This window comes from Chelonoidis abingdonii, chromosome 2 (assembly GCF_003597395.2).
Source record: "Chelonoidis abingdonii isolate Lonesome George chromosome 2, CheloAbing_2.0, whole genome shotgun sequence".
Taxonomy (NCBI): domain Eukaryota; kingdom Metazoa; phylum Chordata; order Testudines; family Testudinidae; genus Chelonoidis; species Chelonoidis abingdonii.
The window spans coordinates 89292538-89319543 of NC_133770.1; the positions used below are offsets into that span (position 1 = coordinate 89292538).

The 27006-nt window shown below is 43.8% G+C and overlaps 1 protein-coding gene across 2 annotated transcripts in view; it reads left to right on the forward strand.

Annotated features, from left to right (window-relative positions):
• Positions 1-295: 295 nt before the first annotated feature.
• The window catches only part of PDCD6IP (programmed cell death 6 interacting protein), a 50624-nt gene continuing 23913 nt past the window's right edge, over positions 296-27006 (forward strand). The window contains exons 1-9 of one of the 2 annotated variants that reach the window (XM_032798791.2): positions 296-651; positions 7899-7953; positions 10381-10450; positions 13150-13277; positions 16484-16637; positions 18813-18913; positions 19897-20028; positions 21786-22008; positions 26265-26388. In XM_032798791.2, coding sequence (XP_032654682.1) covers positions 446-651; positions 7899-7953; positions 10381-10450; positions 13150-13277; positions 16484-16637; positions 18813-18913; positions 19897-20028; positions 21786-22008; positions 26265-26388 — 1193 coding nt within the window. In that variant the 5' untranslated portion in view covers positions 296-445. The remainder of the gene's footprint in view (positions 652-7898; positions 7954-10380; positions 10451-13149; positions 13278-16483; positions 16638-18812; positions 18914-19896; positions 20029-21785; positions 22009-26264; positions 26389-27006) is intronic. The other variant, XM_032798792.2, reaches the window with a different exon arrangement.

Sequence of the window (27006 nt, forward strand, 5' to 3'; positions counted from 1 at the left end):
CAAGGACCAGCTTTCGTTTGGCTCACAAGAAAGCTACACAGCCTGCGTCGCTCTGCTCAGCTCTGCCCGCCCTTGGTTACTGAGATCAGGTGAGCAGAAGAGAAGCAACACGGCGCAGGCACCTACCGCTGAATTACCATTGAGGGTGGAGGCGGGAGCCCCAGGGGCAGAGGGCGGGGTTATGGAGGGAGGGGGAAGGACATGAGGCGCGGGACTGGGCCAGGGAGAAGATGAAGTGGGCGGGGCTATGAGAGGCAGATCGGCGATGACGTTTAGGGGCGGGGATAAGGGAACAGGGCGGAGTTAGGGAGGGGGAAGGCACGTGACTGACGTGCTGTGCTGAGGTCTGCGTTTGCGCAGATCCCGGAAGTGCGGCGGGTGGGCGCGGGCAGTTCTCAGTACTGGGGCGGGCGGGCCCACCAAGCCCAGGCAACGGGAGGGAAACATGGCGACTTTTATTTCGGTGCAGTCGAAGAAGACCTCCGAGGTGGACTTGGCCAAGCCGCTCTGCAAGTTCATCCAGCAGACGTACCCGGCCGGGGAGGCGCAGAACGATCACTGCCGCGCGGCCGAGGAGCTCAACAAGCTGCGCAAGAGCGCGGTCGGCCGCCCACTCGACAAGCACGAGAGCTCGCTCGAGACGCTGATGAGGTGCGGGGTGGGCACGCGCGGCTCCACGGTATGGGGGTGGGGGAGGAGAGCGACGCCAGGCCTGTGCCGCTGTCCCGTCCGGACGGGTCGGCGCTGTGCGCCGGCCGGTGCAGAGCGGACACCCACGGCGGCCTCTGGCGGCCGTTGGGCGCGCGGGTAGGAACTCCAAGGGACTGGGGGGCGGGGGAGAAGCAGGAATGGGAAGGTGTGGGGAGGAGGGGCAGGCGGTAGTGTTACTTGTAGAGCGGACCCGGTGTTTCCCACCGAGGCCTGGGCTGTGGGCTGCAGTGCCCCATGCGTGGCCTCGCGTCACCCCCGCTCCTCCCCCCCCGCGGGGTAACTGGGTTTCTGTCCCCCCTCCCCCGGCTGTGTTCACAGAGCGGCGGTTTCTTATCTGATGTGCTCGCGCCGCCTGGGCGTCTCCTGCGTGACGTCAGGGATCTGTTCAACTTGCCGGGACACCTGTGCCGTGAGGCGAGGCTGTGTCACGTCACGTCGCGCTGGCGGCCGGGCCCCCGCAAGCCCAGTGGCTTGAGCGAGGCTGCGGGTCGGGGCAGCGAGGTGCCGCCCAGCGGGGGCGCTCTCCGCCCGCTGTCTCCGACCCGTTGCCGTGGGTAGTAGTTCCGGACCTTATGGCCCCTTTCCTGTGGCTTGCAGCTCCCCGTCCCGCCCCGCGTCCTGTTGTGCCGGGAGCTGAGCTGCTTTCACGTCGCCGCCTCTGTTTTCCTTCTCCTCGCTTCTGTCACGTTTGTTGCTGCTTAACTTCTTGTTGTCGTCTTGTGTTTGCGCCCCTTCCCGGCTTCCCAAGCAGCACATGTCTGTGATCTGCTTGGTATGAGCGAGTCTGCCGGTGGCTCTCCTGTGCCAGGCCAGACTCTTGCACTCTAGGTGAGTGGCATAGGAGAAAAAAGAACCGTGGGCAACTGTGGTGCTGCTTCTAACCTGCAACGCTGTACACCTGAGCTGCTTCTGTGTCCAGCTATTGGGGGTGCTGTGCAGCCCACCTGTGCCTTTACCCATGGAAGTGCTCCATCTTTTCATCCCCACTGGATTAGGCACAGTTTGCTTGGGAAACACTGATCTTGGGGTTGATTACAGGTTTCTGCCTGCCAAGTAACTTCTACTAATTTCCAAATGATAGGATGCATGCTTGGACCTGTAGTTTGTGACATATGTATTGCTAAATTGAAGGAATGGCTGCAATCTGTTACAATGTATGTGAATGGTGTGAAGCCCTTTGGCAAATTGTGCGTGCTGCGTTAATGGGGCAAAATCCTTGTTAAGATCTTGGAAATTATTCCAAATAGTAAACTGCTTTGACAGCGAGGAGAGCAAGTTATACTGTCCAGTTACACAGGCAAAAGATACTGTAAAAGGGTCCATATGAGCAACAGACCTCTGAAATGCAAATTACACCAACCTAAGGCTTACACTACAAAATAGTAAAGGAGAAATCTGTACTTCAGAGTGTTTTTGTATACTTTGTGTTCTGAAAGTATACAGTGGAAGCTTAGAGGGAGGGAAGTAAATGAAAGAATCATAATACACAAATGGTCAGAATTTGAATGAAGACACTAATTTTTTAGACCTTGTATACACTAAGAATTTTGTCGACAAAAGTTATGGTGCTTTAATTAAACCACTGTTGCATGTCCACACTAGGCTCCTTGTGTCTGCAGAATGCATCCCCACTAGCAACTCTTGCATCGACACAGAGAGCAGTGCACTGTGGATAGCTATCCCATTGTGCAAGGGGCTGCAGGGTGCTTTGGGAGAAGTGTGCAATGTCTCCTGGGGCAGGTACAGCATCACATGATGAAGGTTTCTCAATCCCATCCTTCCAGGATAATCCTAGTAGGTTGCCAGCTGCTTTTCAACTGAAGTAAGTGTATGTGGAGAGTGTGACAGGGATTAATGTGTGTGGGGAGAGACCAGAAACAGTGTTTAGACCCCCCCAATCCTGCTTTGCCTGCCTGTGGTTCTCTCTGAGTCCTCCCACAGTCTCCTCAGTTCCTCAGAACAATGGCCTCAGCAGCTCTGAGAAATGTCAAAGCTTCCTGAAGCTTTGAAAAGGGAGGGGCACATGTATACATAGCTAGATGGAGTGCAGCTGAGTTCATCAGTCCCCGTCTTCCTCCTTGGTTCTGCACAGCAGTTCTGTCCCATTTCCTCTCCCACCCCCACCAGGAACCTGCCTGGTGCTATGTTCCTAGTGTGGGAGAGCAGGAGAATTCCATGATGATGATTTGCTCTTTGCTGCCTGAATGGTATGCTCAGCTGTCAGGACTTCCTGGAATTTTGAAAGAGATGATGCCAGGCCTGCTGACAGCAATTTTGGGGCCCAGACCAGAATGGTCCCCCTGATATTTGGGCGGTGCTGCTGCCTGTTCTGGCTAGTGCCCAGTGAGCTGCTGCCCCTGCCTGTGCTGGCTAGTGCCCAGTGAGCTCTTCCAGCACAGTCAGGGCTTCCACATGTGCGCTCAGCTGCCTTTACGGCTGCCAGTACCATCCTGCGTGTGTCTAGGAGTCCTGTGGGCTGCCTGGGCAATTTTAAAGGGCCTGCCGCTGCTACTGTGCGGTGTCTGGGGGCCCGTCTGGCCATTTTAAATCTCCTGGGCCCCTGGGCAATTGCCCCTCCCGTCATGGGCCTGGGAGGGGCGCATGCCTGTAGGACAGCTGAGTTCAAAACAGTGAGCAGATCGGTTACAGTGGACACTGTGGGATACTGGGGGAGACAGTGTCTACAGTGATGCTTTAACTTTGCCACAAAAAACAACCCAATAGCTTCCCAACTCACGCAGAAGAATTATCGGTAAGTTGAAATAGTGATATACTGTAGCAGTATTCCTGTGGCATCAGTCAATACAGATCTGCATGTTAGAGGGTAGTACATTTGTTTTAATCTCCATAGAAAAGGCAGTTCTTTATATATAAATTATCTCATCCCCTGTGGCACCTTTCTTACATACCCTTTGAGCCAAAACTTTGTCCACAAAACCTAAGTGACCCCATAAAGATCACACCAAGGGAAGCTTTCTCGGCAAGGGCTATGAACAGTGTATTGTCAGCAGTTACAGCTTACCACAAGCTCTCTAAGAGAGCACATTTATTCTTCAGGTAAAAGCATTACAGAGAAAACATAACAGAAGTTCCTATTTGCATACTAAAAGCTTTCCAGAGGTTGCACATCAGTCTTATGGGGCCTTCGTAGGCCAAAGTTTTTCCAGACCCTCTGCAATTCACCCTTTTTATCCTCAGTCCTTTCTTTGTTCGTGTCTGGAAAACCGAGTTCGAACCAGTGTATGTAAGCTTCCCTAAAGGTTGACATCTCTCTGGAGGTAATTACAATCAAACTGATTCTCCTTAATCACCCCCTGCTGTTTTTTGTTCTTGTGGCAGCTGTGATAACCTGGTCCCCTGGAGTTGCATTCAGTCCTTGGCCCACAGTAATGAACACACTTAATACATTATGGTCTCCAAAGTTACTGCATGGCATTTCAGTATGTGTCACACGCACCATCCTGCCGCTCAGCCCTGATGGCTTTTTAACAGGCTCAGGTGTGTGTTCTCCAATTAACTGCCTAGATAAGCTAATTTAAGGGGAAGGAGCCTTTTAAGGGTAGCCTGGCCTAGACTCGTCTTAAAGGCGCCAGCAACTCTGTGGCAGGGACACAACAAGTTGAGGTTCTCATTTGTCTGAGAATTTTGTGCCTACATTGGTAACACCTATGATTATTACAACTTAAAAATCTAGTAAGGGAGGGAAATCTTTTTTTTTTTCGGTTGACTTTGTGTATGTCTACAGTCAGTGTTTTCACTGCATAGCATTCACTTGCTCGAAAAGATGTTTATAAATGTAAACATGGAAGCAGAATAATTCTTTCAATAAGGATTTTTAAAAAGGACATGCCTATTTATATCAAACTGGAATTTCTTTGTTAATTTAAGAAAAGTTGACTATCTCTTTTTAATATAAGAATTTATTTTTGTATTGTATTTATCAACATTTTGTAGGGAAATAAAGCAGGTTATCAGGCAGAAGCTACATTAAATACATTCACATCCCACTCCACTCTGTAGTTGACTAGATTTAGGCTTTAGAAGCCCATAAAAACGGGTATATGTGTGGAATTCCAAAGGGAGTGTAAAGGTCATAAAGCAAGAGCTCTACCACAGCCATTCCCAGAGTATTTAACTCTAAGATGCTGAGAGTTGGCCAGCTGACTTTAGTTGCCAGGTTGTAGGCCATTTAGGGACTTAAGGGTATCTAGGTGATATATCTACACTACAGTGAAACAGCTATAGTGCTGCAGCTGTGCCACTGTAGTGTAGCTGTTTCCTACATTAATGGATGGAAAAACTCTTTCCATGTAGGTAATCCACCTCTCTGAGAAGTGCTAGATCGGACTAGGGAAGAATTTTTCTGACAGCCAAGTTGAGTCTGCAGTGGGCTTAGGTTGACCTAACTGCTCTGCAGAAGGTGCAGACTTTTTCAGAGCCCTGGGCAATGTAGCTAGGTCAGTCTAATTTTTATGTGTAGACTAGGCCTGTATTTAAGGATGTAAAGTAAGTTAATAATTAACACTTTGAACTGCACCTAAAAGTGAACGGGAAGTAAGTACAAATACTTCAGCAGGCTGTGTGATTTTTGGAACTTTAAAATCACTTCTGTCATCACCAGCTCATCTTCCCCCTCTCTTTGTGCCATATAGTCAGTAACTACTTTGACTTAAAGATGTTTTTAGTAGCTGCTATCTTGAAATGCTAGAAATAAACTGCTTTGTCATCTGCAATCCACTTGAAAGTCCAGTTTGCAAATGGTATACAGCATTAATCTCTAACTAGCACTTTTAGAGAGCCTGTTACATTCCTATCAGAATGGAGGTGTTGTTGAGGAAAAGAAGGAAGCCATTGTTCTGAGTCACTTGATTTTAAGTTTTGTCACCTACCAAGATGAAATATAAAGAAAAATGTTAACTTCTACCCTTTCCACTTGTGTAAGATATGTTTCTAGAATTCATGGATCATGAAATATAGTCTCTTAAATTTATTGGTCCTTCATTTTAGAATGGTCTTCCTTGCTTTAGTTCAGTACTAAATATACAAAGTCCCTACTACAAGACAGGCCCAACAAAGAAAGTAACAGACAACCACTAACCGTCACCTACAGCCCCCAACTAAAACCTCTGCAGTGCATCATCAACGATCTACAACCTATCCTGAAGGATAATCCCTCACTCTCACAAACTTTGGGAGACAGGCCAGTCCTCACCTACAGACAGCCCCCCAACCTGAAGCAAATACCCACTAGCAACTGCACACCACATAACAAAAACACCAACCCAGGAACCAAACCCTAAGACAAACCTTGGTGCCAGCTCTACCCACATATGTATTCAAGGGACACCATCGTAGGACCTAACCACATCAGGCACACCATCTGGAGCTCATTCACCTGCACATCTACCAATGTGATATCTGCCAGCAGTGCCCCTCTGCCATGTACATTGGCCAGACTAGACAGTCTCTATGCAAAAGAATAAATGGACACAAATCTGACATCAGGAATCATAACATTCAAAAACCAGTAGGTGAACACTTCAGTCTCTCTGGTCACTCAATAACAGACCTAAAAGTGGCAATTCTTCAACAACAAAACTTCAAAAACAGACTTCATTGTGAAGCTGCAGAACTGGAATTAATTTGCGAACTGGATACTATCAGATTAGGCCTGAATAAAGACTGGGAGTGGTTGGGTCATTATACAACCTAAACTTAACTTCCCCAATACTAATTTCTCCCTGCTGTTACTCATACCTTGTCAACTGTCTGTAATGGGCCACTCTCTTACCACTTCAAAAGTTATTTTCCCTCCCTTGGTATCCTGCTGTTAATTGATTTATCTTGTTAGACTGACCTCACACTTGGTAAAGAAACCGCCATCTTTTCATGTATGTATACCTGCTCCTGTATTTTTCACTTCATGCATCTGATGAAGTGGGTTCTAGCCCACAAATGTTTATGCCCAAATAAAAGTGTTACTCTCTAAGGTGCCACAAAGATGCCTCATTGTTTTTGCTGATACTGGCTAACATGGCTACCACTCTGAAACAAGTCCCATGTTGTGATCCAGTATTTATTGGCTAAGTGAGGCCCTACTCAAAATTGATGACATTTCTCTTTGTTGGATGTAATGTAACTTCTGGACACTCTATCAAATTGGTTCCTTGAGGGAGTGTTCTAGGCATCAGTGGGCAGAACCCTATAAATTTTGATGAAAATTGGGTAAACCAGAAAAGAGGCTTGCACAACTGTGGGTTGGATGCCTAGCAGCAGGAGTGGAGAATAAAAGCGGCTTTATTTCTTCTTTTTTTAATGCCCTGCCTCACCAAACCCTGCTTGGTTGGGTTGGGGTGGAGGGGTGAGAAGGAGAGGGCACTTCCTTTCCAGTTCAAGGGAAAGATGGATATGTTAGAGGGGAAGAAAAAGGGTAGAGGGGGAGAGAGAGAGGGGCCTTGGCATGAGGAATGGGCAGGTGGAGGGTTTTTCAAGGAATCCCTGAAGTAGAGGAGAATGGGAGTGTGGTGCACAGGGAGCTTGTGGGGGTGACTGGAAGAAAACAAGGAGCCCTTGGTGTGTGCAACGAGCTCCGCTATGGAAATGTGCAACATTCTAGTTTATTTTTGTTACAGTAGTTCTGGGAGGCCAGCAGAGAATGGGGCCCGATTGTGCTAGGCAAAAATAATGACCAAAGAGTTTGCAATCAAAATAGACAAATGGTTGAGGATAAAGAGAGAACATAGAAGTTGAATCAGCATAGTGATGGTTAGCAAATGTTATGTTAGTGTCATGATTTTTTTTTAAAATTTTGAATTAATTCTCTGTAACATGATCATGAATGTCAAGGGCAAATTTTGTTTCCTTGTCTGTCATGTGTTCATACGGTGGACCTTTTGCATAAGAATCTATTTCCTCCTCCTACCACACGTGGGAAGTGTGATGGAAGAGACACATTGTCCTCAGTAACCCTTGCCTTCCATCCACCTCCCCTCCTAGATCCACAGTGACTGCTGCCACAGTGGAGGCACATTGCATGTTTTAATTATTTCTTCCAAAATGTTGCAGAATTAGTGGGGGAATTCCATGATTTACGTATGGAAGGCAACCCTCCGTCTTCCTCAGTGTAAACAAGACCAATACAACTCTTAATCTGGTATTTACCTCCGCTCTTTTGTCTGTTGCTCTAGATACTACGATCAACTGTGTTCCATAGAGCCAAAATTTCCATTTTCTGAAAATCAGGTAAGGTGTAAAAGACTTGCACTGGCTTCACATATACTATATTGGGACAATAGTTCATGGAAACCAGGATGTCTTTTTATTTCTTCTTCTTCTAGGCCTATGTCTAAGACAGTGCTTCTCCCAGGAAAAACATTAATCTCTCTTAGCTTCATTTCCTAATTTCTTTCTCTCTCTCTCTCCATGTGGCTGTGGATGCGTTTAATCCTGATACTTTGAGTTTTCACATGTGGTAACTATCATTTCACTCATTTCACAGATGCCAAAATGCAGGCTCAGAAAAAATGAGTGTTTTTTTTTGTTTTGTTTTTGTTCCTGGAGGCCACTGTGATCTGGTCCATCAGGAACAGTGGCACTTATTCAGCTATAGGGTTCATTTGCAATCACCTCATTTGCCACTATTTTAAATTTTGTATTTAAACCTGATTTATTTTTAATAATGGTTGCAAATTCTTTCTTTGTGAGCAAAAAGGTAATGTACATCTCTTAGCTGTTTGTTCTATATTAGTCTTTGAGGTGTAAGAAGACATCAGTCATTCATTTTGAGTTGGCTGCGCCAGTGTCTATAGGGCAGAAGTCACCATTTCTGTTCTTTCAAGGCGTGCTCCTTTCAGACAGTCATGTCTTTGGCAGAAAGACTGACACACTTCTTACAAAGAGATTTGTATGACAGCAACTTAGTCCTTCTTTCAAACACGTTAAGTTCTGCAAAGTTTATTCAAAGAGAGCTTCTACTGAAGTCTGTAAAAGGGGCTCCAAGTTAAGATGGCTCAGTAAAGTGGAAATAATTGGAAGTGATGGTAAAGAGACCCGAGAGGTGAATATATTTTTGTATATAGTTGCAGAAATTGTTGCACGGGACTTCCTCCTGTGATAAATTCTCTTGTGGTGATCTTCACACTTTGCCATGCTGAAAAATTGAAGAACTTATCTGAGTTTCTCAAAACTTCTTCTCTTCAAGAAGTAGGGTCCACAAATCCCATCCATCCTGGGGATAAAATATGGCAGGCATCCTTTTCTGCTGGCAGTACTTGCTCAGAGTGGAAAATTCTCCAAGATCTTGTACTAGTAATTCTTGTCATGGTTACAAAGCTAGCTACACCTCTGACTCTTTCTCTGGTCTCCCTGAGTGCACCTCCATTAGGACTAAAGCCTCCTACTTTGCCTTTCCTGGGATGGAATACCATGGTTCTCCGTCTTTTAGACTGGGTCCTAGGATATAGGCCCTACGTACTGACTATGCTTTCTTGGCAGGTACAACTGGATTCAATGTTGCCAACCCTCCAGGATTGGCCGGGAGTCTCCTGGAATTGGCATTGATCTCCTAGTGGCTATCGAAAGCAATCCAGGAGAGTTTAATAGGATATTTTAAGAAAATGACATCACATCATGTTGGTGGGTGGAAAATCTCCGAGAACAGCTTGTCAGAGCTGGCAACCCTCGGTACCAATGGTGGTTCTCTGTAGAGTCTGACCAGCTGTGAATAGAGATTCAAACAGCCTTCCTATAACGAAATATTTTTTGTTCTTAACAATAGGAACAAAATATTAACATAAGAAAAAAGGATTAAAACAACAAAAGGTCGACATAAGTCTCTTTCATTCACACTCCTAGACAGACCTGTTTGCCCCAGACCCCTAACCTCTGGGTGTCTGCATCTCAGTCTCCTACCTCTCTCTCCCTCCCCCCCTGCTGTTGAGGGAGTGTCCTTTTAAAATTCAGATAGGTTTTTTATTCTCTTTTCCTTGAGCTTGGATCTGCTTCGCAAAACCAGTTTGAGTGCAGCAGAGTTTCAGAAGTGGAAATTCAAAGTGAATGGCTCTTGTGGTGTTTCTGAAGTTTTTGCTAGGAAGTGTGTATCAGGATCCACACACATACATACATTCCTTCCTGGGTGCATTTCTGAACAATCCTGCTATTGAATTAAATCAGTGTATGCATGCAGGAAGCAGCACAATCATCCAAGCAAGAGATGATATTCATAAATTATTGCAGAGCATTTTCTAATCCATCATAGTTCTTCAAAAAAAAAAAAAAAAGTGTACTTTACTTTGGAGAATGCTTGGGTTTCCTTGTAGCTTTGGAAATTGCTCACATTGGGACTATCTTCAGGGGAAGGAGGTTCTGCCCTGTCATTCACAGGTATAATTCTACTTCCAAAATGTGAGCATTAAAGACTCGTTGTGAGAATCTGAACTTTGCTTATTGAAGAAATTTTGTGTAAGCTCAGCTAGAAAGTTGAGTAGGAAAATTTTATATGTGAAACTAAAGACAGTCAAGGTTCATAGGATTTTTGTAACATTACTTACACATAGCTAAGTATTATAATGCTTTAATTAGAATAAAACAGATAAAACTGTGTACTGGATGTCATTTTAAAATAAGTCTTTCTAAAATGAAATGCAATGCATTCTCCTTCCCTTTTTTCAGATCTGTGTGACCTTTACATGGAAAGATGCCTTTGATAAAGGGTCGCTTTTTGGAGGATCTGTCAAACTTGGTATGTAATTCTAATGAAAATAAAATGCAAGTAATACTTCTAACAGCGAATTTTGAAAATATTTGTATTTTGATGATGGCCTGTTTTTCAACATCACTGTTTCTCACTGTGGCTGTTTCAGTGAGTCCAGGTACTAGAACTCCTCTTGGAGGTTTGTCCCTTTGGAACTATGCAATCAGCGGGTGTTTGTAGCGATGCAGGACAGCCTTTTCAAAACAAGGCAGCTTTTATTAGCCGATTGGAATACAGTATTTTTGGGGTCCCTTTTTTTGGAATGAAAAAGCCAAGCTTGTACATGTTACCATGTTGGCAGCACTACCTTCCTCTCTGTCCCCCACTATCCAGGATTGTGTGTCTGCAGTGGTCAGCAGAATACTTACTACAGGTCCTGAAACATCAGTTCTTTGTTTTAAGCTCTATTTATGCTGTTTTCCTGTGCTCTGCTGGCCAAGGGAGATAGTCGGTGAAAGTTGTCTGGTGGCTGGTCCTCCATTTTTTTTTCTTCGAGGTAATTCAGTGTGTTGAGAGTTCTTGGGGATCCATACTTACCAACCCAGATGTATGCACATGACCAACATCCATCTCTTATTCCCCTGTGCTAGCGAAGAATTTAAACCCCTCAGTCTTAGAAGGTCGTAATACAAAAGTGAGTGGGAGGACCAAGTCACACATTTTTTTCATAAAATACAAAAATTTCCCCCATTCCACTTGGCAGTACGTGCAATCACGGTGTTCAGCTGGATAAGTAAGACTGACTTCCTCTCTTCCTCAGTCCGTTGCTTTTGGTTTCTTACTGAAGCCCTACAGATGCATTTATTACAGTACTGCTCACTGTTGAGGGGTGTTCTGGTAGGCCATACTTCACCAGTTCATGGAGAGAGAACATTAAAATCCCTGGGTCACTACTTGAAGGGAGAGGAAGAAAGGAACAGTTTACTCCCTTCTGCAGCTGCTTTGGTCTAACCTTATCACTTTGGACCTCTCTCCCCTTTCTTTTTTCTCCTCCCTCCTGCCCCAGTTTGTCTTCTGCAAAATGCTCTACTGTGTGGGGAAGGGAAAGTCTTGTTCAGAGCAGATAAGGGTGCAGTGCAAGTGGGTGGGAGAAAGCACTTCCAGCAGCAGTGAGTTTACCCTATCTCATGTCATGGCAGCTGCGTATGACTAATAACTTCTCCAAGGCTATTAATGGGCTTGGCTGCTTGATATTCAGAGCCAAGTGTTTTCCAGTGTGTGGGTTAGGTACATCCTCTTGGGCTGTGAACAACTGCCGGTGGTTGGACAGGTCTCTCAGTTCTCCGGAGTGAAGGCTTAATTTAAATAAGGATGTGTCTACCCTGCAACTGGGAGGTGCAATACCCAACTCTGATAACAAACTCATGAGAGTGGCTATACTGAGGGTATGGCTACACTTGGAATTTCAAAGCGCTGCCGAAGTGTGAGTGTGGTCAGAGCGGCAGCGCTGGGAGACAGCTCTCCCAGCGCTGCACGTAAACCACATCCTTTATGGGTGTAGTGTGCTCCCAGCGCTGCCGCCCTGATTACACTGACGCTTTACAGCGCTGTATCTTGTAGCGCTCAGGGGGGTGTTTTTTCACACCCCTGAGCGCAAAAGTTGCAGCGCTGTAAAGTGTGAGTGTAGCCAAGCCCTCAGTCAGACGAATGATCCATCCAGTCTAGCATCTGGCCTCTTGACAGTGGCCAGTGCCAGATATTTCAGAGGAAATCAATAGGACAGATCACTCCAAATTGCCTTGTTCTATCATCCAGTCCCAGCCACTGACAGTCGGAGATCAGGAACGCCTGGGGCATGGTGTCCCTCATGCTAGTTTTGCTCAAACTAATGCACTAAAAAAAGGCAGTGCAGATATTGTGGCACAGGCAGCATCTCAAGGTAGCTGCCCAAGTACAAACCCACCAACCCTTTGAGCTCAGGTGGCTAGCTCAAGCCTCTGCCTGTGCTGCAGTGTCCACGCTGCCATTTTTATCATTCTAGCTCAAGCAAAGTTAGCCCAAGTAAGTCTGTCTGTGTGCTGAGAATCATATATCTCAGCTGCAGTGTAGGCACACCCAAAGTCTCCAGCTGTTATGGATGGAGCGAGAATCTTGACAACATGAATCTAGCGTAACTAAAGCAGAGATCTGCCAGAATTTGCAGAGATTGTGAAACAATAGCTCTCAGGTCTGAAATGCTCCATTCATTTCAGGAGGTGCTAACTTAAATGTCAGTGGTGATAATTTAAATGTTAATAAGTGACTATTTCACTGATTGTTTAAAGCATCAAAGAGGAAGTATCATGCACAGCTACACAATCTACTCTTAAGTGACTGCTCACTTTGGGCAGGACTTCAACAATAATACATGCTGGAACTGAATATTTGTGACTTCATTTTCCTAATGTGGGGCTTATCTTTCAAAAGTTTGGGAAATGCTGTGCTAGATGTAAGATTCAGCCTTCTCTAGATAAACAAGGATTTTTCTTTCTTTGTGTAGTTCTCTTTAATGTGCAGGATCAGAATGATTTGGGTGTTAAAAGTTCCATACAGTTGCTTCCTTAGCTTCCTGTTTGAAACTACTGGTGGTCTCCAAATTCAGAAGGTACTTACTTTCCTGTAAGTGCTGGCCTTCTTGTCTTTAGAAGGGCAAAATGCTGAAGCTTATTTTCCTCACAGAATGCTCACTCTGGCTTTTTTGGTTTCAGCTCTGGCAAGTTTGGGATATGAGAAAACCTGCGTTTTGTTCAACTGTGGAGCATTAGCCAGTCAGATTGCATCAGAGCAGAATCTGGATAATGATGAAGGATTGAAAACTGCTGCTAAACATTATCAGGTGTGGAAGTCTTTCTGTACTGACAAACATTGAAACTATTAATTCTTAAAATTAAAAATTTCCAATTAAGAAAAAACTCTATCTTAACCCCTCGTTACTGAAAAACTTGAAACTGTTGACCTCTGATTGAACACCAGAACTCTAATAGGCCACGCTTAGAACACCCCAAATAAACATCTATTTAACCTGTAAATGTTACTCTTCCCCACCTCCCATCCCTGCCTTTTGTTAAGTGGTCCGCTGAGCAGCTGTTCTTTACTGATATTTACTCTTTTTTTAAAGTATGATATAATACTGTTTGTTTGCAAGTTCCTTGAGAATCATAAATAGATGGCGAATTACCTTTGTTTGCTGAAGCCTTTGAACTGTATTGGTTATGTCCTTGGTAATAAGTTCTTCAGAATCTTTAAGTTGAATTTGTCACATCTCCCCTCTCCAAAATTAGGAGTCCAAAGAAATCTGGGGATTGCAACAATGTTTAATTCCCTACCACATCCCAAACTTTGAATCTGCTGTAGTATTTTTGAGGATTTGCTTTTACTGTTATGAAAATATACGCGCCATCTCAAATGTTCTTTCAAAATACTGAGTTTTCTGGCTGTGGTAAGAGAGTTCCTTATTGGACTCTTTGCCTGCTTTTGGGTCAAACAAGGAAGTTTGGGATATTGAAGGATATCTTCAGCAAAAATACAGTGTTGCTTCTAGCTAGGCTTAGCTTTGGAATGTTTTGTAACACAGTAAAGAACTGTAGGTGGTTAATTATGATAAAAGCTGAGGTGGGGCATAAAAATCATATCTGTGGGAAGCAAGGGCTATGAAAAATGTAATTTTGTGTTCTCCAACATCTTATTTACTGCCCATTTTAAAAAAAATCTCCCAAAAGTATAATAGCTGTGAAAAACATTAGATTTTTCATAACTTGTTTCTTCAGTTATGCAGTATTCTTAGTTCGAACAGCCCCTTTTTGGGAAGTATGGAGTGATAACAGAGTATGGTCCATCAGTATTTCAAAGGAGTGCAACTATGATTTTGAAGTTTATTTGCAGTACCATTGCTGAGGTCTCAGTCAGATTTCGGAGCCCCATTTGTGCAGACAGTTCCTGCTCCAAAGAGCTTGTTCTCTAAGAAGATAAAAACAGATCTAAGGGTGGTAGAAGGAGGAGATGCAGAGAGATGAAGATATGATTTGTCCAAAGTCGCTTAGCAGGTCCCTGGCCAATTTGGGGATAGAACCCCAATATCTGGAATTCCACACTGCCTCCTCTAGAATGAGAAGTGCCTTCTCTAACATTAACTACTCAGTACTCCTATCTTCCATAGCTGTATCGTCAATACAGAAAAAATTGTGTAATATCACTTAAATTGTATTTCTAAATTTCGTACTTCTCAAGATCTTTATCATAATGTGGAAAGCATAGGTAACTTTGCTAAGATTCATGTAAAAGGTGTAAAGCTTTCTCTAGATGTGCATGTGTTGTGGATTATGTACACATTAGACAAAAGATATACAATTGTTTTGTCAACCTATACTTAAAAGACAATGAACTTGTACTGAAATTGATATATACATGTTCAGTAGTTTGCATATAGTTAACCTGACAACTGAATCACCTCAGCAACAACAACACAAAAACCAAAACTGCAGCAACTTCAATTTGTCTATCATGATTATGGATAGCATACATCTTCTTGGTCTTAAATTGCCTTATTCATAGAATCATTTTAAGAGACAGTAGATTCAGAAAAGTCTGTTTAGGTTACCTGGTTTTAACTTTATTTGTAGTTTGCAACTCTTCTCCCCAGACTGATACTTCTAACAGAACTAATCCATTAATTTCCATGCTCCCTTCCCTGCCTTCTCAGTATTTACATGCATCTGTCTTTTACTGTACCACCTCTTTTCCTTTCTGGTGGTACCCCTCTAGATATTTTTCAGTCATGGTTTGTTATACCATGCTGCTGTAATGTAAACTCAATTGTGCACAACCATGAGGACCCTTTCTTTTTACTGCTTATTTCATATATCTTTAGCATTGCTGTAAGGCCACCTTAATTCCATGTCAGTAGTTCCATTTAGAAGTGTTGACGTTGCAGTGTCAGAACAGACCAGTAGTCCACTTATACCAGTATTGTATTTGATTATGATTAGATGCTTCAGAGGAAGTCATTAATGATCACAGAATGCCCATAACTATGGAATACAATACCATGATGACAAACTTTTATCTTGGAGTTTTAATAGCCCTTGTCTTAGCCTGTATCTCAGTGCTTTTAATATAATTCATATTAATCCTAACTTTCCACTTCATTTGCCTTAAACCTGGTCTACACTATAGTGTTTGGTCAACATAAGGCAGCTTACATTGGCCTAATTATGGTAGTGTACACACTACAGACTTGCTCCTGCTACTGTAAGTGCCCTACTACACTGACATAATAACTTAACTTCCATGAGAGGCATAGGGCTTATGTCTGTGTAGTTAAGGTGATGCAGTGTCCATTTAGACATTGCCTTACTTACATGTATTGGCTGTCATTCTTTCAATTTCACGGCTGCTGCCCAGGCTCTTGGCTTCCTGGTCCCTGCTGGGAGCACCTGTGTTCCGGATGAGAAGTGTACCTGGGCTCCTGGCGGGGAGATCAGCGCCTGGTGTCCAGCCAGCTGCCCCATTTCTAGTGAGGAACCAAGAAGCCTGTTGCGTCTGCTCTGTTGCTTTCAGTGAGGAGCTGCCCACGGAGCTGAGAGCCCAGTCTCTCAGCCCCCCAGACTGCCCCTCTTAAGTCAGTGGAAGCATTCCTGGTGGGGATGCACACCATTGACAGAAGAAGGGGGCAGTATGAACATGAACCACCCGCATTCATTACAGCAGTGACTGTAAGTCAACCTAATGTAGGTCGATTTAAGTTTATAATGTAGACATACAATGCACTCAACTGAGGGTATCATCCATATTTATATACTCTTCTCCTTTATAGCTTTGGTTAGTAGCTTCTCAGTCAGCCTTGTTCAACTGTCTTAGAACAGGTGGGATATCAAGAGTTACAAGGCCCATATTCTAGATTTTGTCCTTTCTGGTCCCCGCATTGTTGTTAACTATAAAAGTAAGTTTGTTTCTCAGACATCTGTTTGTGCTGTACCTTTTTTATTAGCAAAAGTTTGTTTGAAATACAGGAAGAATAATGTATTCATTTTTGCTTTGGTTCAGTTTGCTAGTGGTGCCTTCCAACACATCAAAGAGACAGTCTTGTCTGCATTGAATAGAGAGCCTACAGTGGACATCTCTCCAGATACAGTTGGAACCCTTAGTCTTATTATGTTGGCTCAAGCTCAGGAGGTGTTTTTCTTAAAAGCGACAAGAGGTATAACTTTACATTTTACAAATGTACTTAAGTGTTCTTCACAATTTCCACAAACGTTTTGATTTTGACTTATTAATTTGAGAAATGAAGTTTAGTATCATGTGAGCCTTTCAGAACTGCCTCATTCGTCCCTCAACTGTTCTTTTCACCGTAATGGAAGTACTGATTGTGTGAAAACTTAACATTTCTCCGTGTCATAGTGAATATCAGCTGTCAGGTTGTGACTTGATTTTGAGAAGTGAGATGTACCATTTCATCATCCCGTCTTTCTCTTCCCGAGTCTTACCAGGACTGAGCATGCTGTCTGAAAAGTGACTATGTTCATGTTGGAAATCTATCCCAGGTCTTGCATGTGGCACAGAGCGCTATTTACTAGACTACTGGATGACTTGAATTCTGTTTTTCAATTTAATTTTCCTTGATAAAATGCTTCAATGTCATTCCTGTAGATTCATGGCATTGGACAACCTTTTTTTGATATTGCAGAGGGGAAGAGTTGAAGGAAAACAACTAATAACATCTTATGAGAGATTGAAAATAATTATCAACTAGTAAATTGCACAACTGAGTTTTTTATAACCTCTGTCAGGAACATCTAAATAAAGAATTTACAGTGTTAAAATATTTTACTAGAGCAGATCTTGCTCATGTTAGGTCTGCAGCACCTCCTTGCAGTGAGAAGCAGGGTGACCAGAATGAAGCTTCCCAAAAATAAGTAGGGATGCCTCTCAGTCTTGCTATATTCATGGCTGCTGACAGTATTACATAGGGGGACCACTGTCTTGGGGTGCATTGTGTAGAATGGTGCTTCTCAAAGAGGTGGTCCGGTCCGCAAGCCATCAGCTGCAGTCTGCGGCGAGTTTCCTCATAAGAGTGTCAAATAGGATAATAATATGGCACCAGTCCCTGGCACATTGAGGAAAAAAAAATTGCGATCCCCCACATCAGATAGATTGAGAAGCATGGTGTAGAATACACCCCAAAACTTACCAGTACGTTCTTTGCTAAAGGTGAACAAATAGTTTATTTTTTCAGTGTGGGGGCTGAAATGGGGGAAGGAGAATAATTGGTTTGAACCAAAACTGATTTTTTTGGGGGGTTTTCCTCTTGCTGAAACAAAAACCAAGTTTTGAGTCAAACAAAACATTTGGAAACAAAAAAAATCTTTTTAGTTTTGGGTCGTCGTCAGGTGTTAAATCTTTTTTTGGTGTGCTAAATTTCAAAGCAAAATGCATTTCAAAAGTAAAAGTTGAAATCAAATGCTGTTGCAGAATTGTCTCTTTGCCAAATACAGCCTATGAAAACATGCATATTTTTGTGCAATTTAATATCTCAGAAAAATTTGGCCCACTTATATTCCTGGCCCACTTTTGAACCAAAATGTTCATGTAAAATCTTCCTCCTGATTACAGGCAGCGACAGGTCACATTATGATTTGTAGGTCTTGGTGAGACTTTCCTTCTTCCTGCGAGATCTGGTTTACAGGCATGGATTCCTTTCCGACCTCTGTACAATAAAGATGTTGTCTTTCATGGTAGTTACAGCATTTATGTATGAGGTTACTAACAAAGGAGATTTTGACAAAACTGTCTGAAAAATATCCCAGATGCATCATTGTAATTTAAGCAGTCATTCTTTCTATTATGTGCTTTGGCTCAAGATGGGTGAGGTAGCAGCTTTTTATTGGACCCTCTTCTGTTGGTGAGAGAGACAAGTTGGTCCAGTAAAAGATATTACCTCACCGGCCTTGTCTCTCTAATATTCTGGGACTGATAAAGCTATAACTGCACTGCATACAACATTGGTTCAAATAGACATTCTAGCTAAATAATCTCATTAGAAGACCTCTGTGTGGCATTTCATTCCAACACAGCACTAAATGGAATTTAAACTAGTAATATAGCAATTTTCAGTTGAGATTTTAAACTTATTTGAATATTCTGAATTTGAAAACTTGGTCCAGAGCATGTCGTCTTAATCGTGTTCATAACAGTGCCCATTCTGTCTGCAGTGGACACTGCTATGAAGCATTTTATTGTCAGAGCTACACTGCCTCCACATCTTGTGTGTGAATGTGCAGAGTCCTCCCTGAGCTCATTACAAGTGAGTAACCTTTCTTTTCATGAAAACATTTGTATTAATGTTTTTTGTTTTTGTCTTTGTTTTTAATTCCAGATAAAATGAAAGATGCTATCATAGCTAAACTGGCTAACCAAGCTGCAGATTATTATGGTGATGCTTTCAAACAGTGTCAATATAAGGACACTTTGCCCAAGGTTAGTAATGCTAATAAAAAAAATACAAAATATACTAACATAACTCTAGTTGAGTATTACATTCTATAATTATCTCTGAGATGGTTTCTCAAGCATTTTTATGATCAGACTTTTGTAGCAATGGGGGTGGGAGGAGAGAAACCCTGGGAATTCTTGAGTAACTAAGAATCCAGAAAAATCCTCCAGTTCAAGTATTGTCAGTTGTCAGAAGCACACTTCAGTTTTCTTTGAAAGCTAATCTCTTTTTAGTATTAAAATAATATTTTGAAATACATGAAACACTGTTTTATTAAAACTGTTACTTTGGGTAAACTTGTGACAGTATATTTAGGGATGGCTTATTTAACTCCTTAATAAATTTTGTTTTTCAAACTAACGCGTTCTAATGGGGTTTATATAATTTATATTTTGTTGGTATGAAGGTAAAACTATTATTGTAGGTCTACTGATAATTATTTAAGTATTCTTGGTTCACTGTAAATGAAAACTTATTGCAGTGGTTTCTGCTGGATAATGGTTTTATTATCCTTATTAATGGTTATGTGGGGAAAAAAGTAGATGTAGAACTATCATGTCAGCCTCTAAAGTATGATGTCTTGATTAACAAAGAGGGCTAAATATTCTTTCATACTTTTTTGAAAGTACTTTGTCTTGGGATCTTTGATGTCCTTTCTACTATTCTTTCTAATGCATGTTTGAATTTCTAATCTTTGTAAAGTAAATGTTGTGACTTCATGGCTTTAATTAAATGAAGTGCAATCCCCAAATCAACATAAAACCATTGAAATAATTTTACCAGAGCAATATTTTTATTTTGACTGAATTCAATCCATGCAGTCACACATCTCTAACATTTACTTCTAATGTTTTAACCTATCTAAACCATTAATTGGGTGATTCTAATTTCCTTTTCTTCTTCCTTTTTCTTCCTGCATCCCATGTTGTCTGTGGTGGTTTATGTGGTTGGACTTTCCCCTGGTCAGTATTTTTATTTCCAGGAGGTGTTTCCTGTTCTGGCTGCGAAGCACTGTATTATGCAGGCCAATGCAGAGTATCACCAGTCTATCCTGGCAAAGCAGCAGAAGAAATTTGGTGAAGAAATTGGGAGACTACAGGTGGGTTGGGACAGAACTCTTAAGAAATGTAGGAAGACCTTTTTAATTACTACCTATGACAAATCTTATAACTTTGAGTTGCAAAACTCCGATTGTTAAGATTGACAAGTTTCCTAAAAAAATAAAATACCCCCCTTCCCCCCCCCCCATACTGTTTGATCAGAAAAATTGAATGCCTTTTTTGGGATCTGAAACTTTATTTTCATAGTCCTCTTTCATGGACTCCTTAAACATAATCAACAGACCTCTAGCAGCCCTCGGGCTGCAGGTTGAAAGTCATTGTTTTAATGAAAGGTTCAAAAGGATGTTTAATGATGTTTGCAGTGGTACTAAACAGACTGAGGTCTCTGTGTGGCAAACCTTGTTTAAAACTGTTCAAAGTTGGATAGTGACTAAGTTATGTTAATGCTTTGGCATATATGTATTTATAAAAATAATACACCACCACCCACTGTTTCAGGCCTGTTTCAAATAGTTCAGTTTAAAAATCACACGACATGGCTTAAACACACTTCCCATTTATAAATGGTCTATTTTATAAATTATAAATGTGCCCTTAAGGTAAAATATTTGTTAAATGGTTGATTAAAATGTTATAAGTATGTTAGACATAAGTAGGAAGGGTTTTATAAATAACCTTGTTTGGTTGGACAGCTCTCTGGCCTCTGGCTGTGGGATATTTGGTTGTTCAATAGGGAAATGATTTTCTTTGGTTGTTGAAATTGGAGGTCTGTGCTACTAGAGGCAGGTTCAGGTGGGAGAATGGGTCTCCTGTGGCTGGTGGGGTGGAAGCAGGGGAAATAGATATCCTTTTGGTTAGTAATGGGAGTGAAGGGTGTTTTTCTCTGGGTGTAGGTGGCAGGTCAGGGTGGAGGAGGATTCCGGGTTCCTTATTATCGTCTTTTCAGAGTCTGAGCTGGGGCTTAGTAGGCAGACAGCAGTAGCAGGGAGATGGCTGTAGAATTCCAACCTAGGTGTGCAGCTGTATCTTAACCTTTCATTATTGCACATTGTTTGAGAAACAGGCAAGAACTGGAGAACAGGGGTGGAAGTATGTGTCGTCTCCCATGAACCTTTAGCAGCACATGGGAAAGGGACACAAAAGAAATGTAGCATCTGCCACAAGGCTCCTTGAACTAGGAACAGTCAACTCAGTCCTAGTCCTTGGAGCTGAGATAGTCTTGTGAAATAGTTTTACCCCATCCTCTACTTCCCAAATTATAACTGAATTCTGTGGATTTTTGAGACTATTGGTGAGATTACTTAAGGTGTGTCTTCACTAGCAATGTTAAAATGCTGCCACAGCAGTGCTTTAATGTGTCTGTGTAGTTGTGGCACTAGCGCTGTGGGAGAGCTCTCCCAGTGCTGTAAAAAAAAAATCCACCTCCACAAGGTGCAGCACTCACACACCTCTGAGTGAGAAAGTTGCAGCGCTGTAAAGTGGTAGTGTAGGGTCCTAGTATGAACTGCAGAGGACTTGTGATCCCATTAACAATAGAACTGTATATAAAGTCAGTGAGTGTATTGCAAGAAGTAATTTTGCTAATTCTTCTCAAAATCATTAGATGGGGACATTCCCTTACTAGGCAGGGAGCAGCTAATGCTGAATCTTATGCCTTTGCAATATCCGTAGTTGGCTGACTAAGATGATCAGCTGTTTTACTATATATTGTTTGTGTTAGAGATGGAATGCTGCTAGGAAGAGGACTGGATGGAGAGACTATTTGAATTGTAATTGTGTGTATTTTGATTTTTAGCATGCATCAGACTTGATAAAAACAGTGGCATCTCGTTATGATGAATACGTAAATGTAAAAGATTTGTCTGACAAAATCAACCGCGCCCTTACAGCTGCCAAGAAGGACAATGACTTCATTTATCATGATCGGGTTCCTGACTTGAAAGATCTAGATCCCATTGGCAAAGCCAGTCTTGTGAAATCTACCTCAGTTGTTGTCCCTATCAGCCAGAAGTTCACTGGTAAGCAAAATATTCAGAGCAGATTTAGAAATGCAATGTATCTTGCCTGTATATAAGATTAATATGGTCTATAAAATTCAACCGTAGCTCTGTGATTCAGATGTACAATATTAAAGTTAATGTTCAATTTCCAATAATGTATTCTTCTTCAAGTGCTTGCTCATGTTGATTCCATTCTAGGTGTGTGTGCGTGCCCATGTGCACAGTTGTCAGAGATTTTTGCCTTAGAGGTAGCCATGGGTTTGGCTGTAGCGCCCTCTTGAGTGCTGCATTCGTGCGTTGGTATATTAGGCGCTGTCCACTCTGTGCCCTATCAGTTCATTCTTACCGCCTGTGATGGTTGGTCTGAGTGTCTTGCATTGCATTGCAAGAATGTTAGGGATTCTTACAGGCCATTGTTCTGTCTCCATTGTTGTTAGCTGATAGGTACTTAGAGTCCCAGCTGGGACTTCACCTCAGAGCAGGGGGTGCCCAGTTCCTCAGGCTTTAAGCCATGTTTGTCATGCAGCTGGTTGATGCCCATTAGTGACCCCTATGAGAGCTGTTTAAAGTGTTTGTTTGTGGGAATCCCACCGAAAGGATAAGTACAGGGTCTGCAAAAACCTTTGCCCTTGAACTCGGAAGGAGCAAGATATCAGCTTGAGGGCACTCCTCGTGGAGGCTGTGCTTCATCCCATCTCGGAGATCTCTCTGTTGGACTCCATTGGTATGTCAGCGCTCCATGCAGCGCACCACTGGCACCAGAACCCTCCCAGCACCGTTCCACCTCCCCGGTGCCAAAGAAGCCATCAAAGTCAACAGGCCTTCTGGGACTGTAGAAAAAGGGTGATTCGGGCAAAGGACCTCTGTCAGGCCACATGCCTGCTCTAGAGCTGCTCAAGCGTACCGCTGCGGTCAGACCCCCTCTATTCCAGCCAGTGACCCAACTCCTGGGAGCAGCAAGGTGTACCATCCCCGTGTAGGTCATCTATGCCCAAAGTGGGCCTGGCGGCCAAGCAGGCCAACCAACACCACAGACACAAAGCTAAGCAACAGACCCGGCCAAAGCCCCAGCACCTATGGGCAAGCTGGTTATGGGACTGCCCCTAAAACATCAGAGCGTACCTGATCCCTGGACTGCAGGCATCAGTCCCCATCACTGCAGTCTCGGTCACCAATTAGAAGAGACAGGTCCCTGACACCAAGGTCTCCATCTACAAGGCATGGGACATCTGAGTTGTGACGCTGATCCCTATGCCCATGGTACCGTAGAGCCTCCCACCAGAGTTCGCCATGGCACAGATCACCACCACTTAGGTGGTCTCCCAGGCATTAATTCTACCCCGGTGCAGGATCATTCCTGGTTGCAGCACCGGTCTCTGGCTCCCTGATACACTCTTCAGGCAGGTACTGGTCCTTTCCCTCTCCTTACTGGTTGCTGACAAGGATCAGTCAGCAGACTCGGGTATCTACGACTCCGCCCTGGTCACCAGAAGGGCAGTGGTCCAAGCCTGAAGGGGATTTCAGTCCTTTGCCTATAAAAGGCAAATTGCCACTGGCCCATGAGACTGGCATGGCTTCTGCGGCAAGGGGTGTGGAGGCAGGGTCAGTGGCCCACTCAGTGGCAGTACTGGAACCAATGAGGTGTACCTGTTATGCCGATACCATACTCCCACCATTCCTCCCAGGCCGGATCGGACAAGCTGCCCCCGGCACAGCTGGCACCTGAGTCAGAGCACAATGCCAAATCCCACGCGGGGCGACACATCAGGCCCTGATGCCCAAGGAGCCGTCCTGGACAGGAAAGGGGAAACTGCCCCTCCCGCTGCTGTACAGTATCTTGGTCGTCTCTGGACGAAGCGGTGGCAGGCCCCTCAAACAAGCAGCTCCCCTGACGACTTCAAGGAGCGCCAGGCTCAAAAGGGTGGCTGAAACCTGAACTTGGACGTCAAGGAGCTAGTGGCTAAGTCAGACAATCTCTTTAATGTTATATCTTCCTCCACCCCAGTCCGGGTCGCGCAGCCCCTCCGCTCAGGGGTCCTTAAAAATTGCCAAGTCTGTGTGGCAAACCCCTTCTTCCATTGCGCTTACTCCAAGAAGGCAGAAGAGAAGTACTATGTCCCCGCAAAAGGGGTTGAATTCCTGTCACCCTCGAGCGGGACTGGTGGTTGTTTTCACCGTCAGTGAAAGGGCTAGGCAAGCAGCACGCCGAAAAATAGACGCCAAGAGGCTGGACTTGTTTGGCAGGAAAATTTAGTTGACGGACAGCCTGCAATTTTGGATGTCTAATGGTGCAGACGCTCTCCAGATGGCCTTGGATGCTACGGACTCGGTGTCCAAGATAGTCGCCTCTGTGGTGGTCATGAGGCGCAGCTCCTGGTTACAGCCCTCTGGGCTGTCCCAGGAGGTGCAGACTACCCTTCAGGACCTTCTGTTTGAGGGAGCAGGGATCTTTTTGGAGCTGGCTGACTGCACAGCTCCGTGGCCTTAAAGATTCCTATACCCTCCTCCATTCCTTAGGCTTTCTAGCCTGCAGAGGCGTGTGAAGGCCCTTCTGTCAACGTCCGTCGAGGCCCTGGGTAGTCCCCCAGTCTAGCTCCTACAGAAAGAAGACAGACACAAAGGATTTAAACTGCGTCACCCTTCGTCTTCTCGTTCCTCTACCTAGCCTGGTTCTTCCAGAGGCCAAGGAAGCCAGAAGTAGGCATTTTGAGGATGCGCCCAAGGACGGTGCCCCAGTCACTTTCCAGGATCCACCTCCCTGTGCTTTCCTCAACCACCTGTGCCCCTTTCAGTCAGCCTGGTCGCAGCTGACCTCAGACCGGTGGGTGCTTGACATGACATCTTCAAGCTACACCCTGCAGTTAATGGCCAGCTCTCCCTCCCACTACCTGCCCATCAGGGACCCCATTCTGCCATAGAACCTGAATCTTAGTGCTGTCACTGCTCACGGGGACACCCCATCCCCCTTTGAGCCTCAGCCTTCCAGGTCTCTCTCTTGTCCTGGAATGTCACATTCCTAGTTGCGATACTATCCGCCTGCCTAGTCTCAGATTAGGGCACTTACCTCGGAACCACCCTATACAGTCTTCTACAAAGACTAGTTGATGCAATTGTTCATTGCAGTGGCTGACAGGATGAAAAGTTGTCCAGTGTCCCGTCAAAGAATTTCTTCTTGGATCACTGCCTGCCTTCGCTGCTGTTACAATCAGGCAAAGATGCCACCTCTGGCGATTTTGCAACTGCTCATTCAACCAGGGTGCAAGCCTCCTCAGCAGCTTTCCTAGCCCAAGTGCCTATCCAGGACGTCTGTAGGGCGGCCACCTGGTCATCCATCCACACGTTCACATCCCATTTTGCGCACATCCCAGGCCTGTTGGGTAAGATTCTGGCTTCAGCAGAGCAGTACTGCAAGCCGGCAGACTGTGTACTCTGAGCCCACCTCTGAGGATATTGCTTGTGAGTTTCCTGGAATGGAATCAACATGAGCAAGCACTCGAAGAAACGGTTACCTACCTTTTTTTGCAACTGTTCAAGATTTGTTGGTCATGTCCATTCCATTAGCTGTCGTCCTACCCCTCTGCCGGAGTTGCTGGCAAGAGGGAACTCAGAGGGTGTAGGGTCAGCAGCGCCTAATATTCCAACACGAGCGTGGCACTCAAAGGCGCTATAGTCGACCCTATGGATACTGTTAAGGCAAAAATCTCCGACTGCATACGTGGGCATGCGCACCTAGAATGGAATGGACATGAGCAACACGTCTCTAAGAACAACAGTTAAGAAAAGATTGTATTGTGCATTAAGCCATTGGTTTTAGTGTCAGAAAGATTAGCGACAGGCCCCTGCAAAGGGTAAATCTTCAATTTCAAGTTAGTTATTCAAATCTGCACTAGTTCTATCTCAAAATGTTTGAAGCACATAATCTGGTCTCTGAAGGAGTTTTGTTGAAGAGCTCTTATGCTACAGATCTAACTTGAAGACAGCCCCTACTGTTAATCTTACAGCTTGCCTAATGCAATATGTTGAAATCCTATACATATCCTCTACCATGAGTCTTTTGTGATAAATCTGAAGTTGCAAGTTTTGAATGTTGGTACTAGGCCTTAGGAGATGTTGACTTTCCTCAGTGGTATTTCCCACTCAGTTTAGAAACTTGGATTTGTGAAATTTCTTTATCAGTAATTGTCTAGATGAGTCCCTAAGGATATAAAGAAGCTCCATGTTTTTTGGTCACCTTTTATAGTTGCATTAAAACAATTATATTGCCTCAATCACAGACCTGTTTGAGAAGATGGTTCCTCTGGCGGTGCAGCAGTCTCTGAGCCTCTACAACCAGAGAAAGGCAGACTTGGTAAATAGATCAATAGCCCAGATGAGAGAAGCTACCAATCTGGCAAATGGGTGAGTATTGGTTATTCAGACTTCTGATCTTTTTCAAAACATTTTTTCATTGTGTCTGTCTTTATCTGGAATAATCAAAACTTTACTTTTATCCACTTCAGTGGAGATTTTATTTAAATATTTTGTTCAGATTTTTTAAATCTCTGGTTTAGACAAAAATTGGGTGATGGAGGGGAGAATATGTGAATGCTAATTTAAAAAGAAGTCCCAGTCATGCAAAGTTATAAATCACTTCTAATTTCCATTTGCTCAGCACTTCTCAATAAGGGTCTTACAGGACTGGGCCAGTAAATACTGTAATAGTTAGACTTCTTCTAACTATTGTAGGAGGTAAACCAGGTTGCCACTCAATAGGGTTTGGAAATTTTTACCAGATATCTAACAGAGGACTAAAATCCCATTAGCCACATATGGATGCAAAAGATTGAGGGCTACACTGTTTAGGGGCAACATCCAGATGTGAAGCCATTTCCTTTCCCTCCTAAGCTTCTGGGAAATGGAAGGTTACTGAGTTGTCTGCCATAGTGCTGTTCTGACAGTCTGCTTGTGAGCATCATTGGATTTTGCATTTGTCTTCAGCAACCAGAAAAAGTGATTCTCTGGCTAAAGCAAAACTAA